General features: G+C 36.7%; 1 protein-coding gene across 4 annotated transcripts in view; it reads right to left on the reverse strand.

Moving 5' to 3' along the window:
* The window catches only part of ARL13B (ADP ribosylation factor like GTPase 13B), a 67,119-nt gene that overhangs the window by 40,132 nt on the left and 12,481 nt on the right, over positions 1-14,506 (reverse strand). For 2 of the 4 annotated variants that reach the window (XM_027582655.2, XM_027582654.2), the window contains exons 2-3: positions 11,441-11,511; positions 4,744-4,993 (exon numbers count right to left, since the gene is read on the reverse strand). The exons of 1 other annotated variant lie outside the window; for it this stretch is intronic. In XM_027582655.2, coding sequence (XP_027438456.1) covers positions 4,744-4,993; positions 11,441-11,511 — 321 coding nt within the window. The remainder of the gene's footprint in view (positions 1-4,743; positions 4,994-11,440; positions 11,512-14,506) is intronic. One more of the 4 variants, XM_027582657.2, reaches the window with a different exon arrangement.

Raw genomic sequence — 14,506 nt, forward strand, 5'->3', positions numbered from 1 at the left:
TAGGTCATATAACTCCACAGAAAAACAGACAGTATGTAATGAGAAAGTGGCATATTCCAAGGGTTCAAATGTGCTAACACAAAGAGAATTGTTATTATCCTGGGAGGAAATTTTAGCCTTGGATCTCCAGAGTTATCCCAGTTTTAAGTATTAGAAGATTCAACCATAAAAAAGGAAAGCTTCAGCTCAATCTTTTCCAGAAGTAATCAACAAATAGTGCCTTGTATTATTTATGAAAAATGGTGGGTGTTGAACTTGAAATTTGGGCTTACTGCTGGAAACGGGGTGGGAGGATTGTGAAATAGGTACAAGGGATAAAGAGGTTAAAAATTCCAGCTATAAAATAAGTCATGGGAAAGAAAAGTACAGCATAGTAATGAGTCAATAATATTGTAGTAACTGTACGGTGACAGATGGTAACTACACCTACCAGGGTGAGCATTTTGTAATGTATATATAATTGTTGAAACACTACGTTGCACACCTGAAACTATTATATGTTAACTATACTTCAACTAAAAAAGAAATTGGGGATTATGTTGATTCCAGTGCTATTGATACAACTGCAAAAGTTGTTTACTTTTTCTACTGGAAAAGTCTCTATCTGTCCAGAGTATCTAATTTTAGTTTTTTTAAAATTAGGTTATAAATTGTTAAAGCAAGAGTATGGGAGTACATAGGGCAGATAATATAATTCATACCTTAATCAGAGTATAGGTTAATCTCTATTGTAGCTAAGAGAGTAAAAGGAACACTTTCTAGGTAAATAAACAGGTTAACATGATTACAGAGCAGGAACTTTGAACAGCATCTATTTTAACTCTCTTTAATCACTTTTACTTTTTTACTGAAATGGGTTCTTACAATTCCCTATAGTATGGTTCACATGATCATATATAGCTTAATACAAAAACAGAATTACAATATTTTACAGCTACTTTTAATATAGAAGAGGCATTTAACCACTAAGTCCAAAGAAGTAGAGTGACTTGCCAGGGTCATAAACAAATTCACATCAGCTCTTAGAATCCAGGTTCCAGACTCTCCATCTTCTCTTTAAACCCATGGTTTTTCAACTTTTCACAATTTCAGAGATTTTAATCAAAATATTATGCTCATTAAGTAGTAAATGCTATAGAATGGTACAAGAGACTTTCTGAGCTAATAAAACACAGAAGACTAGTGATGTTCTATGATTCTGACCTTTCAAGAGAGCCCTCAAGTCTGACATGAAGTGAAATGTGGCTGAGGCTTCATTTGCAATGACACATGCTGTGAGGCTGGTGTGTAAGAGCAAGTCAGGCCGAGCCAGAGACCGCCCCAGGACCTGCTACTGTGGTCACCTAACTTTGCTTCCCATAGCATGAATGAAGCCCGGCTCCATCAATTTGTAATTCTGTGATTATAGACAATATTCTAATTTTTCAGGTTTATTTCTGTTGAATGGCTGAATCTTCAGAAGTTTTATATTGTTTGCTGTTTTTCATCATTGGAGGGTAGGAAGAGGAAGTTATCTAGGTATTGCAGTGAGTTCTGAGAGGTTCTTTGGGTCCTAAATCAGCTAATCTAGGCTCAGACACGGATGAACAGAAGAAATTAGGTGCTGTCATTGAATTCTGCCCATGATAGGTCCAGATATTTGTGGGCTGAAAGGAAGCAGCTGAGTGCAACAAGAAGCACTGTAGCCTGCCTAATTCAGGTACCCTCCCCCTCCGTCTCCACAACCCACCAGGTCCTAGCACTGAGCTTAGCAGGGTTCTGCCAGAGGCCCTTCCCACTTATTATCTAGTGGAGTAATCAATGCCATACTTATTATGGGCTAGGGTTGTATCAGTTAAAACAGAATTTATCTGCATGGAGCAGAGAAGGCAACGTGAATGACTTAAGCAGATGAACTGTAAAATGATCAAAGGTGTATTTTAAAGAGGTTTCATATTCTTTATATATACTTGCATTGTTTCACTTGTTAAAGCATGTACCGTTTTTGTAAAACATCAAGTTTTTTGGTAAAACATCAAATTCTGACAATTTGAAAAACATCAAATTAAACAAAAGACTCCTGCTAGCAATGTAGAGGAGAGCTTGGAGGATGGGCAAGACTGTAGGGAGACTGCTTAGGAGACTGCTGCTCTCAGAAACACAGGTGAGAAGTGCAGAGGGATTACACAGGGGATTACAGAGAAGTAGAGACTCAAAGGATATTAAGACAGTGACATCAGTAAGAGAAATTACTTGTCAGTCAGAGAGAAAAAGGTAAACAGGAGAATTTCCAAATACAGGTTTTGTATAGGTATTTAAGAGGGATTTAGAAACATATAAAAAAGAAGTGGGGGTACAGGGGCCCCTGGCTGGCTCAGTCAGAAGAGCATATGACTCTTGATCTCAGGGTCATGAGAGTTTACTTAAAAACAAATAAATAAATATATGTATTTTTTTTAAATAAGAAAAGATGGCATACAAAATTTTGTATATTATACACAACTGTATACATTACAAATTTTGCAAAATATGCATAGGAAATTTATCAAAATGTTAGCAATGATTGGCATTGCATGGTCAATCAACATTTTTTAACTCCCTCTTCCCTACGTGTACTAAATTTATTAAGAATGTGTACTTTTTGTACATGTTGTGTATTTTTGAAGCACACTCATTTCAAAAAGCAGTTTACCTTTATTAAAAAAAATCCTTTCGTTGTAAAATTCCCTTGGAAAAAACTGGTCAAATGGCAAGCCATCCTATACTTCACAAGCAAATTATAGTATCCATTATTAATTCTCACGTCTTTGTGAAATCTCAGTGACTACGAAATTATAATGCTGAAGCAACCCCCTAGTTGGTGCTTTTCCAGAGTTTTGTTCTCCCTCTATTCCAAAAATCTATTAGGTGAGAGAGGTGAGAGAACGGACAGGAGGTCTCTTGCTGACCGTATTTCATTACTCAGTGCTAACTGTAGTCACTTAGGAACTGCACACTCCTGCCTCGTGATTTTTCCACATACATCTGCATGACTGCTTCTCTCCCCTCAAGTGTCATCTCCTCAATAAAACCTACTATGATTATCCTAATTATAAGAGTAACATACCCCTGTTATACCACCACCATAGGATCCCAGATATTTTACCTGCATTTTTCAATATATTTATCACTTAATGTGCAATATAACTTATTTATTACAGTTATTGTGTATGTCACCCCCTAGAATGTACGCTTCTGAGGTCATTCACGGATTTATATTGTTTTTGTTCCCAAATGTATCCCCATCACGAGAACAATGCCTAGGACATAGTGGATGCACAATAATATTTGCTGAATTAACACATGAATGAATGCATGAAAGAACAAATTAAATAAATGACTATTAGGTTAAAAAATGAACACACAATTATTTTACACATGAGCATCAGTCATCTCAGTCATTGACACTTTTTACTTTAGAAGTCACTGGTTCTCGGGCGCCTGGGTGGCTCAGATGGTTAAGCGTCTGCCTTCGGCTCAGGTCATGATCCCAGGGTCCTGGGATCGAGTCCCGCATCGGGCTCCCTGCTCAGCGGGGAGCCTGCTTCTCCCTCTGCTTCTCTCTCTCTCTCTCTCTCTCTCTCTCTGTCTGTCATGAATAAATAAATAAAATCTTAAAAAAAAAAAGAGTTTTAAAAAAAAAAGAAGTCACTGGTTCTTTGCTTAAATGTTTAGAGACTATCTTAGCCTATGGGGTTCAACATAGTTCGTTCTTTGTACATATGTCTATTAAACTTTCCTTCAGATTCAATAAAGATGAGAATTGATTACACAAATAAAATAACTTCACTAATTGGTTAAATAAATAAAAAATCAAGTCATATAACCCATACTAATAAATGATGCCATAAAGTCTTACGTTCTATAATCAGAGCTTCCAAACTGCCTCATTTAGAAATGTTCATTTACTACTGAGGACCACTGAGAAACTCTGCTTACAATTTCTCATTTAACCACATGATAAGCTGGTTGTTTTTTTTGTTTTTTTTTAATCCTCAGTGATGAAACAAGCATGAGGAAAAAGGGACAAGAAGGCAAGAGCACACATTTAGCTCACTATGATTTTAAGAGCAATTTAAAGGACTTTCACTTTTCTATGTCTTATAGTTACGGCGCCATCTGGTGTTTACATGCAGAAAGGCTGTGAGGGCAGATGGTGTAAAAGTCCTTTGTCACTTTTTAAAAAATGTTTATGCAGCCCAACAAAATGATATGAGCACATGACTAAGTTGATAACAACACAGATCACACATTCAATTTGGAAATACAGAAATAAAAATTTAGATATCACTGTGGCATTAGAAGAATAAATCTTTTAAATAACTTCCAAATAAGAATACTCTTCAAGAAAAACAAGACAAATGCAAAACATAAGTTATTAAAAGAGGGGAAAAACTGAAAAACATTCTAGAACCTTGTTAATAGGCCATTTCAAAATGCAGAATCTTATAAAAAGTAAATTATCAAATAAAACAAAGAGTTTATATTTGAATACCCAGAAGATCTAAGTATAACTCTTCATAATACAGCCTCAATCCTTAATCCCTATGGAGAATATAACAAGGCCTCACTATATTAACAATCTCCAGTTAATCACATCTTATTATATTAGGATGTGACAATTTTAGCTTATTCACTTATTTAGCTTATTTTGTAATTTAGGTAAATTTCTTTATTGGCTAATGCCACTGCTTCTGCGTTTACCATGACACCAACGTTACTTACACCAGTATAGGCTTTCCCGATATCCTAGGATGTCTTAGCACTTCCGACATTGTCTCTTTTGTCTCTTCCATTCTCTCTTCATCACTGGAATCCACAACAAATATTACCCCATAGGACTCAGCATAGTAATTCTTCCAGATTCCCCGAATTCTTTTTCCACCTCCCAAGTCAAAGATGGTGACTTCAAACTTTCCTTGCCTAAGGTCAATTTTGGAAAAGCCAACAGTAGGAGCTACATCTTCAGGATACTCTGTTTCAAATGATACAAAAAAACCCATTAGGCTTTAAATTAATAACATATATCTAACTTCACAACTTAAATGACATAAAGTGTTTATCATCATAATTTAGTACTAAATGGAATGTTTATTACTTGCTTACACACTAAGCTTTATATCTAAGTATACTGGTTTGGGGGAAGGGCAGATATAAAATATCCAACTAGAATTTATGCTCCATGCAGATAAAAATTTCTGTTTTTTGTTTATTTGTTTTATATTGATATAACCCCAGCTCCTAGAATAATGTCTACCCCATAACAGGTACTTAATAAATATCTGTAGAATGAATAAATGAATGAACTCTTGCCTTTAAGGCTATTGACTCTCCAAGTTACAAATAATAAAAATTTTAACCCTTCAACACCACAGCCATCCCCAGGGACCATTACAACCTCTGTGAAGTTATAAAGAAAAACTGAGTATTTAGAGAATAGTTGAGAAGAACCAAAAAATGGGAGAAGCTATGAGGAGTAGACTGTGCTTTTTTAATTACTGAATTAAAGCTATAATTGGAATAAAGAAACTTCTCAAGGCAGCTTGCAAATATAGAGTAGATTTCATTATTTCTACAGGAACATGTTTTGGATGTTCTCATAAATTTAAAATTGAAATTTTCTGTACTTAAGGATATGACAACACAAAGTAGGTACAGGGTGTACATAACTGCCAAGGAATGGTAATAACAATAAGATTAAAAAGATAACTAAGGTTCAAGAAAGACTTGAATTGGGAGCTGAGACTTCAGGCCTTCAAACTACAGGTAAGAGTGATCTAAGTAACAGAAGAAATAGCAAAGGCAGGGAAGTACAAACAAGTTGAACATCATAGTTGGAGCAAACCCTTAAGATTGTGAATGCAGACTGAAGAGAGTTCTGGAGAGAACTGGGAGCCATGGAAGGTATTTCAGCAGACCAGTAATATAATTAAGGTGACTAAAGTGCTTTATTAAGAAACAACTTTGCAAAGTCTCTAGAACTGGCTAGAAATGAGAGTGATGGCCACTTTTCAGACAGATATGAAAACAAAGAAGAAAGAATGGAAAGAGAGAACTCATGAAAGACTAACAGAACCTAGTGACTTGATGGCAACGAAGAAGAGTTAAAACTTCACATTTGTCTCATTTTCTCTTCATCACCAGAATCCACAACTAACAGGACTCCAATGGACTTTGTTTACACCCGCATGGGCAATACAATGGCCCCAAACTACATGAGGCTTTTTAAATTAAAATCAGTTAAAATTAAATTTCAGTTCTTCAGCTGTACTATCTACATTTAAAAGTGCTCAAAGCCACATTGGCTAGTGGCCCATCCTACTACTAGCCCATATAGAACATTCCTATCATTGCAGAAAGCTCTACTGAATAACACTGGTGTAGATGGTCTTATCATTTCCACATTCAGCAAAACATTTGCTACTACAGAGGTAAGTTTGAAAGGCATTTGCTGCTAGGCTTAGGGGTGACTGGGAAACAGACTTGCAAGGTACTACTCCCTGGCAGCAAGTACTTTAGTGCAGTTTAAACAGTTCCCTAGAGAGTTCAAAGAGACATTACAAGTCCTATTTTTCTAAGACCTTTATTATCTAGGAGAAAAAAGTTTAGAAGCAATATAAGCAGAATGATACTCCCAAAACAGGATTACACTAGACATTTAAAAATATGGATCTAGTCCAGACCAAAACTGGTTTCCTTAGTGAAAATAAGCAGCCATCTTTGAGCATGATTTGAGAGGTACTCCCAGGAAATTATCAGTGAAAATAAATCAACAATGCTGGCGTAGGGATAAGGAAACTAACACGTACAGACACCTACTTCGGTACAGGACTTCATTAGGCATTAGGATATGAAGATGAATAAGATAGGGTTGCTGTCCTCCAAGAACAAATAGTTCCATATAGACAGATACTATTAATGGAAATAATACAAGAACTGATATTTCTTTGAAAAAAGTCTGGAGAGGATAGCGTGAGGATCGCATGCCTGTGTCCTGTGTCCATGTGCTTCCCTCCCCCTGCAAAACTCATATGTTGAAACCCTAATCCCCAGTGAGATGGTGTTTGGAGGTGAAGCCTTTGGGAGGTAATTAGCTTTGGGTGAGGTCATGAGGGTTAGTATACTTAGAAGAAGACACAGAGAGCTTGTTTTCTGTCTCTGCACCACATGAGGACACAGCAAGAAGTTGGTTGTCTATAAATCAGGAAGAGGGCCCTCATCAAGAACCCAACTATACTGGCACCCCGACTTCACACTTCCAGCCTCCAGAACTTGTTTAAATTAAGATACTGGTACAGCAGCCCAAACCAAGACCAAGGGCATTCAAGAGGAAAACAATAAAGAGAAGGGAGGCACAAGTTATGGAATACAAAGGCTTCAGAAAGACCATGAAAGAAAAATGAAGTATTAAAAAACTACATAATTATAATAAAGAAGGGAGAAGAACATTCCGAGCAGGAGAGCAATGTAAGCACAGATAAAATGATGGCAACATTCCCAGGAAACCAATTCAGATTAGGTAATTTGTCCAAGGTTACACGGTAGGCAGAGCAAGGATTCAAATCTAGGTCAAGACATTAAACACCTTTCCTCCCTGAATTCTCTAGCCTTTCCTCTGCATCCTACTCATGATTATGTGTTTCAAGACTGAAGACTAAATGTTCTGGATACAACTTCCCTATAAATCCTTCCTGATGATTTCTTTCTACTTCCAGTATCACCCACACGCTCTATCATAATATTCTGTCTTCTTGCTTGCTGGTCTTCACAATAGCCTGTCCCTTCCCACTATCTGGGACCTACTTTGTATCCTTAATACTTAGCCCAAAGTATATAGTGGCTCAATATTATAACACCAGACTGCCATGACAGCTGAAGCTACTGTCCTTACATCCATCTTCCATATATTTATCCATCTGTTCATGCTAGTAGCCATTTATTGAGGGCCTATTATAGATCAGGCATCATACAAGAACTAGGGGTACAAAGACAAATGGTCCCCAATCCTGAGGATTTCAGTAAAGTATATGTGTTAAGACAATCTCTAGAAAGCCCAAGATAAAGTGAAAATATATAATCAATAACTATTTATTGAGAATCTATTGTATGCTAAGCACTGTGCAATGTCCTAGATACACAATAATAAGATCCATCTTCTGATCTTACAGAAATCTTATGTAGAGGAGAAAAGTGGAAACATAAACAAATAACTATAACATAGTGAAGATATGTTAATATCCAACAAAGCTAGGGATCAATTTACACAAAGAAAACTTCTGCCACCCAAATAACAATCATTTCTTAGAAACTATTAGGAAACACACTGGATAGTCAGAAAATCCTGGATTTTTTTAGCTGAGCACATACCTATTTAGGATAAAGACTACAATCCCCAGTCTCTGTGGCAGCTAGGGATGGCTATTAGAGCACACTCTAGATAATGAGCTTGTGTTGTAGCATTAAATGTTTAACCACTTTGGGGGTACTTCGATATGCAGTGTTTGCCATTTTCCATGGTATAAATACTCCCACTATGGCCAATTTCAAACTAGTGTGAGGTACCAGAAAACACAGTTGGGAAGAGATATACCTAACTGGCTCTAGATAGCTGATATGAGCCAAGAGAGCAAGTAGGAGCCAGCTCCAGAATACCACCGGTTCTAGTCAATGTCACTAAATTGAACTGATACAGCAGCTTCTAGTTCATGCCCTTAAAAGAAAATAAAATGGCCTCTCTTCCCCTTTACTTCTTCCTTCTAGCTGAAATGCACAGTACTGAGCCACCTTGGACTAGATAGGCAAGGGAGAACACTATAAATGGCAAAAAAATAGGAGAAGGAACTTGAATCTCTACCACCATGGGGCTGTTATGCTACACCTACGCTACTTTAGTGTGCACTATTATGAGAAATAAAATTCTATTTTGTTAAGCCACTGTTATTTCAGGTCTCTGTTAGGACAACTGAACCTATATCCAACTAATACAATCACTTTGATAGTCATAAAGAAGAGAAGTTGATTGAAAGAAGCAAAGGTCAAGGTAAGGAAAGTACTTTGATTAGGAAGCTATCACATTCTAGATGAAAGACACTGAGGGTGTGGATTTAGACACTGCAGTTAGAAAAGAAGCACATATATCTCGAAAGAGGAAAGAGGAAAGAGGAAAGAGGAAAGGAAAGGAAAGGAAAGGAAAGGAAAGGAAAGGAAAGGAAAGGAAAGGAAAAAGAAAAGAAAAACAGAGACAACCCAGAAATAAGCTGAAGAGTGGAAGCCATGGCAGAAATGTTGGAAGAAGGTTGCCTATTATACCTAAGGCATGGCTGAACTGGGACACCAAAATGAGTAAAACTTTGGGAATTTATGGTCTGGAAAGGTGAAAGAGATACATGAATGAAGGAGTAATTTAAGTAGTGATACAAGTAGGTATAAGTAAGTATAGGCCAAAGCAGAGGAAGTAGTCAAGTCTACTGATGGTGGTGGTAATGGCTAAGGGTAGCAGGAGGTGGAAAAGACTTCATGAAGAATGAGACTATATAACAAAAATCCATCTTTAGAGATATATAGATACTCTGCTTTAAAGATAAGCAGATATTCTCTCTAGTAAGACAAGTGGGAATAGCATAAACAAATACAAAGGCATGAAAAAAGTCCACTGGAAAACTTCATCTAGTTCTATCTAACTGGAATTCTTAAAAAAGAAAAAAGGTAAGAAATCTGTCACTAGAGTAGGCTAAAGAATAAATAAACAAGATGAAGAACAAAAACAGAACCAGAGGGAAGCTTAAAGTTGAAGACAGCTTTAACTTTCTGTTCATGATGTAACACCTTGAGTATTTTCTAAACTCAGAAAAATAAACTGATGGATATATGGAGGTGAAAATCAGAAGAGAAAGAGCCTAATGGATAGAGGATGTTCTAAGTACACACAATAGATTAGATGGTCTGATTCTTAGATTATGCTCCCCTGAATGTAAGACTGAAGAAATGGAAGAAGATGTTTAAATGAGGAGTCACGGTGTGCAGGCCAAATCTGGCTCACTACCTATTTTTATATGGCCCCCAAGCTATAATTGCGTTTTATATTTTTAAATAATTACAAAAAAATCAAAAAGACAATATAACACATCAAATTTTAGTGTCCCAAACAAAATTTCATTGGAACACGGCCATGCTCATTTGTTTATATATTGTCTCGGCTGCTTTTGAACTATGTCAGGGTTGTATAGTTGGGAAAGAGACCTCATGACCCTCAAAGTTTAAAATATTTAATATCTGGCTCTTTACAACAGAAGTTTGCCACCCCTGGTTTAGATGATGATGAGTGCTCTGTGAGGATATAACCTAGGACATAGCATGAAGGGTATGTACAAAAGGACTTCATAAGAATCCAAAGACCAAAATACATAATTTACATCTAATGTTACATAGTAGAATATGAGGTGACAAAACAGCAAGTTTTGCAAGGTGTTAATTTTCTTTCACAAGCCTCCATAAATAAAAGCCCCCTGACTATTTGATATGTATATCTTGTTACAACATCCTTTTTCAGCAACAAATATATGTTAAGTTTTTTCCCAATTCATACCTTTAAGATGCTTGGCCACATCTTCTGGGTATACAACAAACTCACCAGCACAGTTGCTTCTATTTTGTAGTACATAGCATTAAATTAACACTAAATAAATACATTCAATGAGATGCAATATAAATGACATAAAACCCTTTGATAAAAAAGAGGCCCTGGGAGCACCTGGGTGGCTCAAATGGTTGAGCGTCTGCCTTCTGCTCGGGTCGTGGTCCCGGGGTCCTGGGATTGAGTCCCACATCGGGCTCCTGACTCGGCGGGGAGCCTGCTTCTCCCTCTCCCTCTGCCTCTCCCCCTGCTCATGTGCTCTCTCTCTCTCTGTCTCAAATGAATAAATAAAATCTTAAAAAAAAGAGGCCCTAATTTTAACATAACTATAAAAATCAAGGTGAATCATGTTGAAAAAAAATATTGAAAAAAAAATCAAGACATATAAAGACAGTTGTGCTGGCTAACTATATTTCTACCTCTCTTTCGTTTAGGCATAGCCTTGTGACTAAATTCTGGCCAAGAGAATGTAAGTGGAAGATGGGTATCATTCAAGGCAGGGCATGTCCTTTTTTTGCTTTTTCCCTCCTGTGCTGAGAAGACAAATGTGATCCCTTTAATCTGATCAAAGACCTCAAGGATACTCTGCATCTCTGCACTTATTCAAATCTGAAACATGTTAACTGGCTGGTACTCTTAAGCTAGAGTCTATTCACCATATTAGCCACAAGTATACTAAGAATTTAAAGTAATGGAGTGTATACTATCTATACCAAATAAATATGTAACAAAGCAATTTACACACATTAGTAATTCAGAATAATTTAATAATAAATATTTTCCACTTACCTCCTTGGATTCCCTTTGCCGTTGCTGTTTTACCAGCATTATCAAGTCCCACCATCACAAGAGTCACCTTTCTTAAAATAATAAAAATTTAAAAATCACTTTCTGAATTAATTCAATATTGAGGAAAAAATAAAAGTAAATTCATTCATTCAAGCAACATTTAAGGAGCTTCTACTATGTATAAGACAATCTGCTAGACCCCAGGCAGTTCAAAAATGAATAGAATAGATTCCAAAAGCAAAATTCTTGAGAAATACCTTTAAAGTGTCATCCTTCTGTTCTATAAGCAAAAAAGAAAATTGTAGAGGAGATTGTGCAAAAGGTAGAGAAAGACTAAGAGAAAGAGAAAGAAGGAAGAAAGAAGGATTCTAACACATAAGTTACTTATCATGGCTAAAGACTCAATTTTCTAGTTAATTGAATTCTAAGGATCATCACAAATCTGTTTTCTTGTGAAATACATAAGAAAACAATTATTGCTAGGTTCTAGGCACTACTGGTGTGCTCACCTCTGTTTTTAGATATGCAGCACCTTACCAAGTATAAATCTTAAACACAGTATAATAACATGATTATTAACTTAAGTGTATTTTGAAATAGGGTTCCTACAATTGTAAAGCTTAAAATGTTTTTGATGATATAGCTAAACTTGACAGAATCAGGAAAAAAAAATCTAGTTCAATTTTACAGTCGAAGAAACATAAGCCCAGAGTTGTAAGATAATGAGTTGCTTACAAAGTCAGAACCAGAACCTAAATCACTTAACTCCTAGAGACTTCTTAAACCGGGGATAGGTAAAAAGAAACAAATCTATTATAATGGTCCTATTATCTTGGCAATACAGTCCACCACTAGAGCTCATTTCTGGTTCAGGTTGAGCCATCACACAATATAACAGGTAAGACCATCCATTAACACCACAGATTTGGGAATATAGCAAGAAAGCCACAGCATAACACGGCTGTCATGTTAAAGCCACAGGGCCACATTCTTATGGGATACAGTCAGGGCTTCTGCCAAGTCATTCTTCACTAACAATCATCCCAAAAAGGGTTAAAAAAAAAACACAAAAAAATAGAACTTAGATGTTAAGAAGGGGTGTTCTTTCATCTCTCTAGCCCTGACTCTCTTGGATCTGTTTGTTTTTGTTTTATTCTACATGTATTCAAAGGATCCATATAACAAAAAGAAAGGACAGAGTTGAAGGTGTAAGGCAGTCAGGTTATGGGTCATAACGCTGAAGAAGTACAAACTTGGTCTTGCAAAAGCCAAATTGGTCATCTATTAAACAAATAGTTACTGACCATCTTCTGTACACTAGACACCAGTGTTCTAGGTATTTGAGATACACCTGTTTGTTTGTTTTTTAAGATTTTTTATTTATTTGTCAGAAAGAGAGCACAAGCAGGGGGAGTGGAAGAGGGAGAAGTAGGTTTCCCACTGAGCAAGGAGCCCAATGTGGGACTCGATACCAGGACCTCAGGATCATGACCTGAGCCAAAGGCAGACGCTTAACTGACTGAACCACCCAGGTGTCCCAAGATATACCTGTTTATTAAAATAACTACAACAACAAGAAAACAAACAAAAACAGATACAGAAATTCTTCCCTTACTAAACTTACATGTTAGTGGCAGGAGACAATAATAATAAATATAAGAACTAAGTACATTATAACTATGTTGGAAGGTGGTTACATACTATTAAAAAATATAGAATAAAGCAGGGTAAAGGGAGGCAGGAGTGGGGATTTTTTTATGTAGTTTTATGTAGGTGGGCTGCAGTTTTATGTAGGTGATATGGGCAGTTTTATATAGGTGATATGGGCAGTCCTCACTGAGAAGGTAAAATCGGAGCAAGGCCTTGAAGGAGGGTTGAAGGAGGGAGTTAGTCATGCAAATATCTGGGTCAAGAGAATATCTAGGGCAAAGGCACTAACACGGGGGCATGCAGGAATGTTCTAATATCAGCATGCAAGCCAATGTGGTAAAACCCAGTGAGAATGGAGCAGGGAAGAACAGGGAGTCAGAAACACATCAGAGGCCAGATCATGGAGGGCCTTGTAGGTGAGGACTTTGGCTTTTGTGAATGAAGTTAATTTACTCTCCATATTAATTTCTTTTGTTATCCAGGAGCCACAGTCTTCTAAAAGTTTCAACTGTCTATACCCACCATGGGGAATAATTGGAAGTATATCTAAGCTTGAATCAGTGCAAGAATAAAGTAAGCCACAATTAGCAGCATCCCCATACCCCATCCCTAGTCATCCAGTGGGGGGTCAGTGGGAATGCCAAAGAGAACCATGACAGATTACGAATTTAAGGAGCTGAGGTAGTATGTGAGTTCTGGATACCTCTATTCATGTAGAAATTACACCTGCATTATCAACTGTGAAAAATATGAGTTTACTTCTTGAGGAAGCAGTGCAATATTCTGGAGTATAACTTTATTATTTTGTTTGAAGAATTTATAACTACCAAATATCAAATAAGATTTAAATACAAATTATGGGGCGCCTGGGTTGGCTCAGTTAGTTAAGCATCTGCCTTCAGCTCAGGTCATGATCTCAGGGTCCTGGGATAGAGCCCCGCATTGGGCTCCCTGCTCCATGCTCAGCAGGAAGCCTGCTTCTCCCTCTCCCTCTGCTGCTCCCCCTGCTGTGCTCTCTCTCTCTTTCAAATAAATAAATAAAATCTTTAAAAAAAAGATTTAAATACAAAATAATTTCTTAGGCAAAGTATAGTAAATGTCTATCCAAAAGAAATGGATAATGTAGCATTTATATAATATTTTAGGTAACTCAAGTTACTAGATATACAATTAGATTAAAATAATATTAAAACTAATTCAATTGCCCTTTGAAAAATGTATAATGTATTTCAAGATCTACCATGCTTCAAACATGACGATGAATCAAAACAATTACTATTAGGGAACAAAATGCCCACATTATGCTTATTTGCATCATTTACTCTATAAATATTTATTAAACACCTTTTATACAGCAGCAACAAACATTCCACAATCCCTAGCCCTCCTACACCTTAGAGCAAGAAAACAGGTTTT

This window comes from Zalophus californianus, chromosome 1, assembly GCF_009762305.2.
Source record: "Zalophus californianus isolate mZalCal1 chromosome 1, mZalCal1.pri.v2, whole genome shotgun sequence".
Taxonomy (NCBI): domain Eukaryota; kingdom Metazoa; phylum Chordata; class Mammalia; order Carnivora; family Otariidae; genus Zalophus; species Zalophus californianus.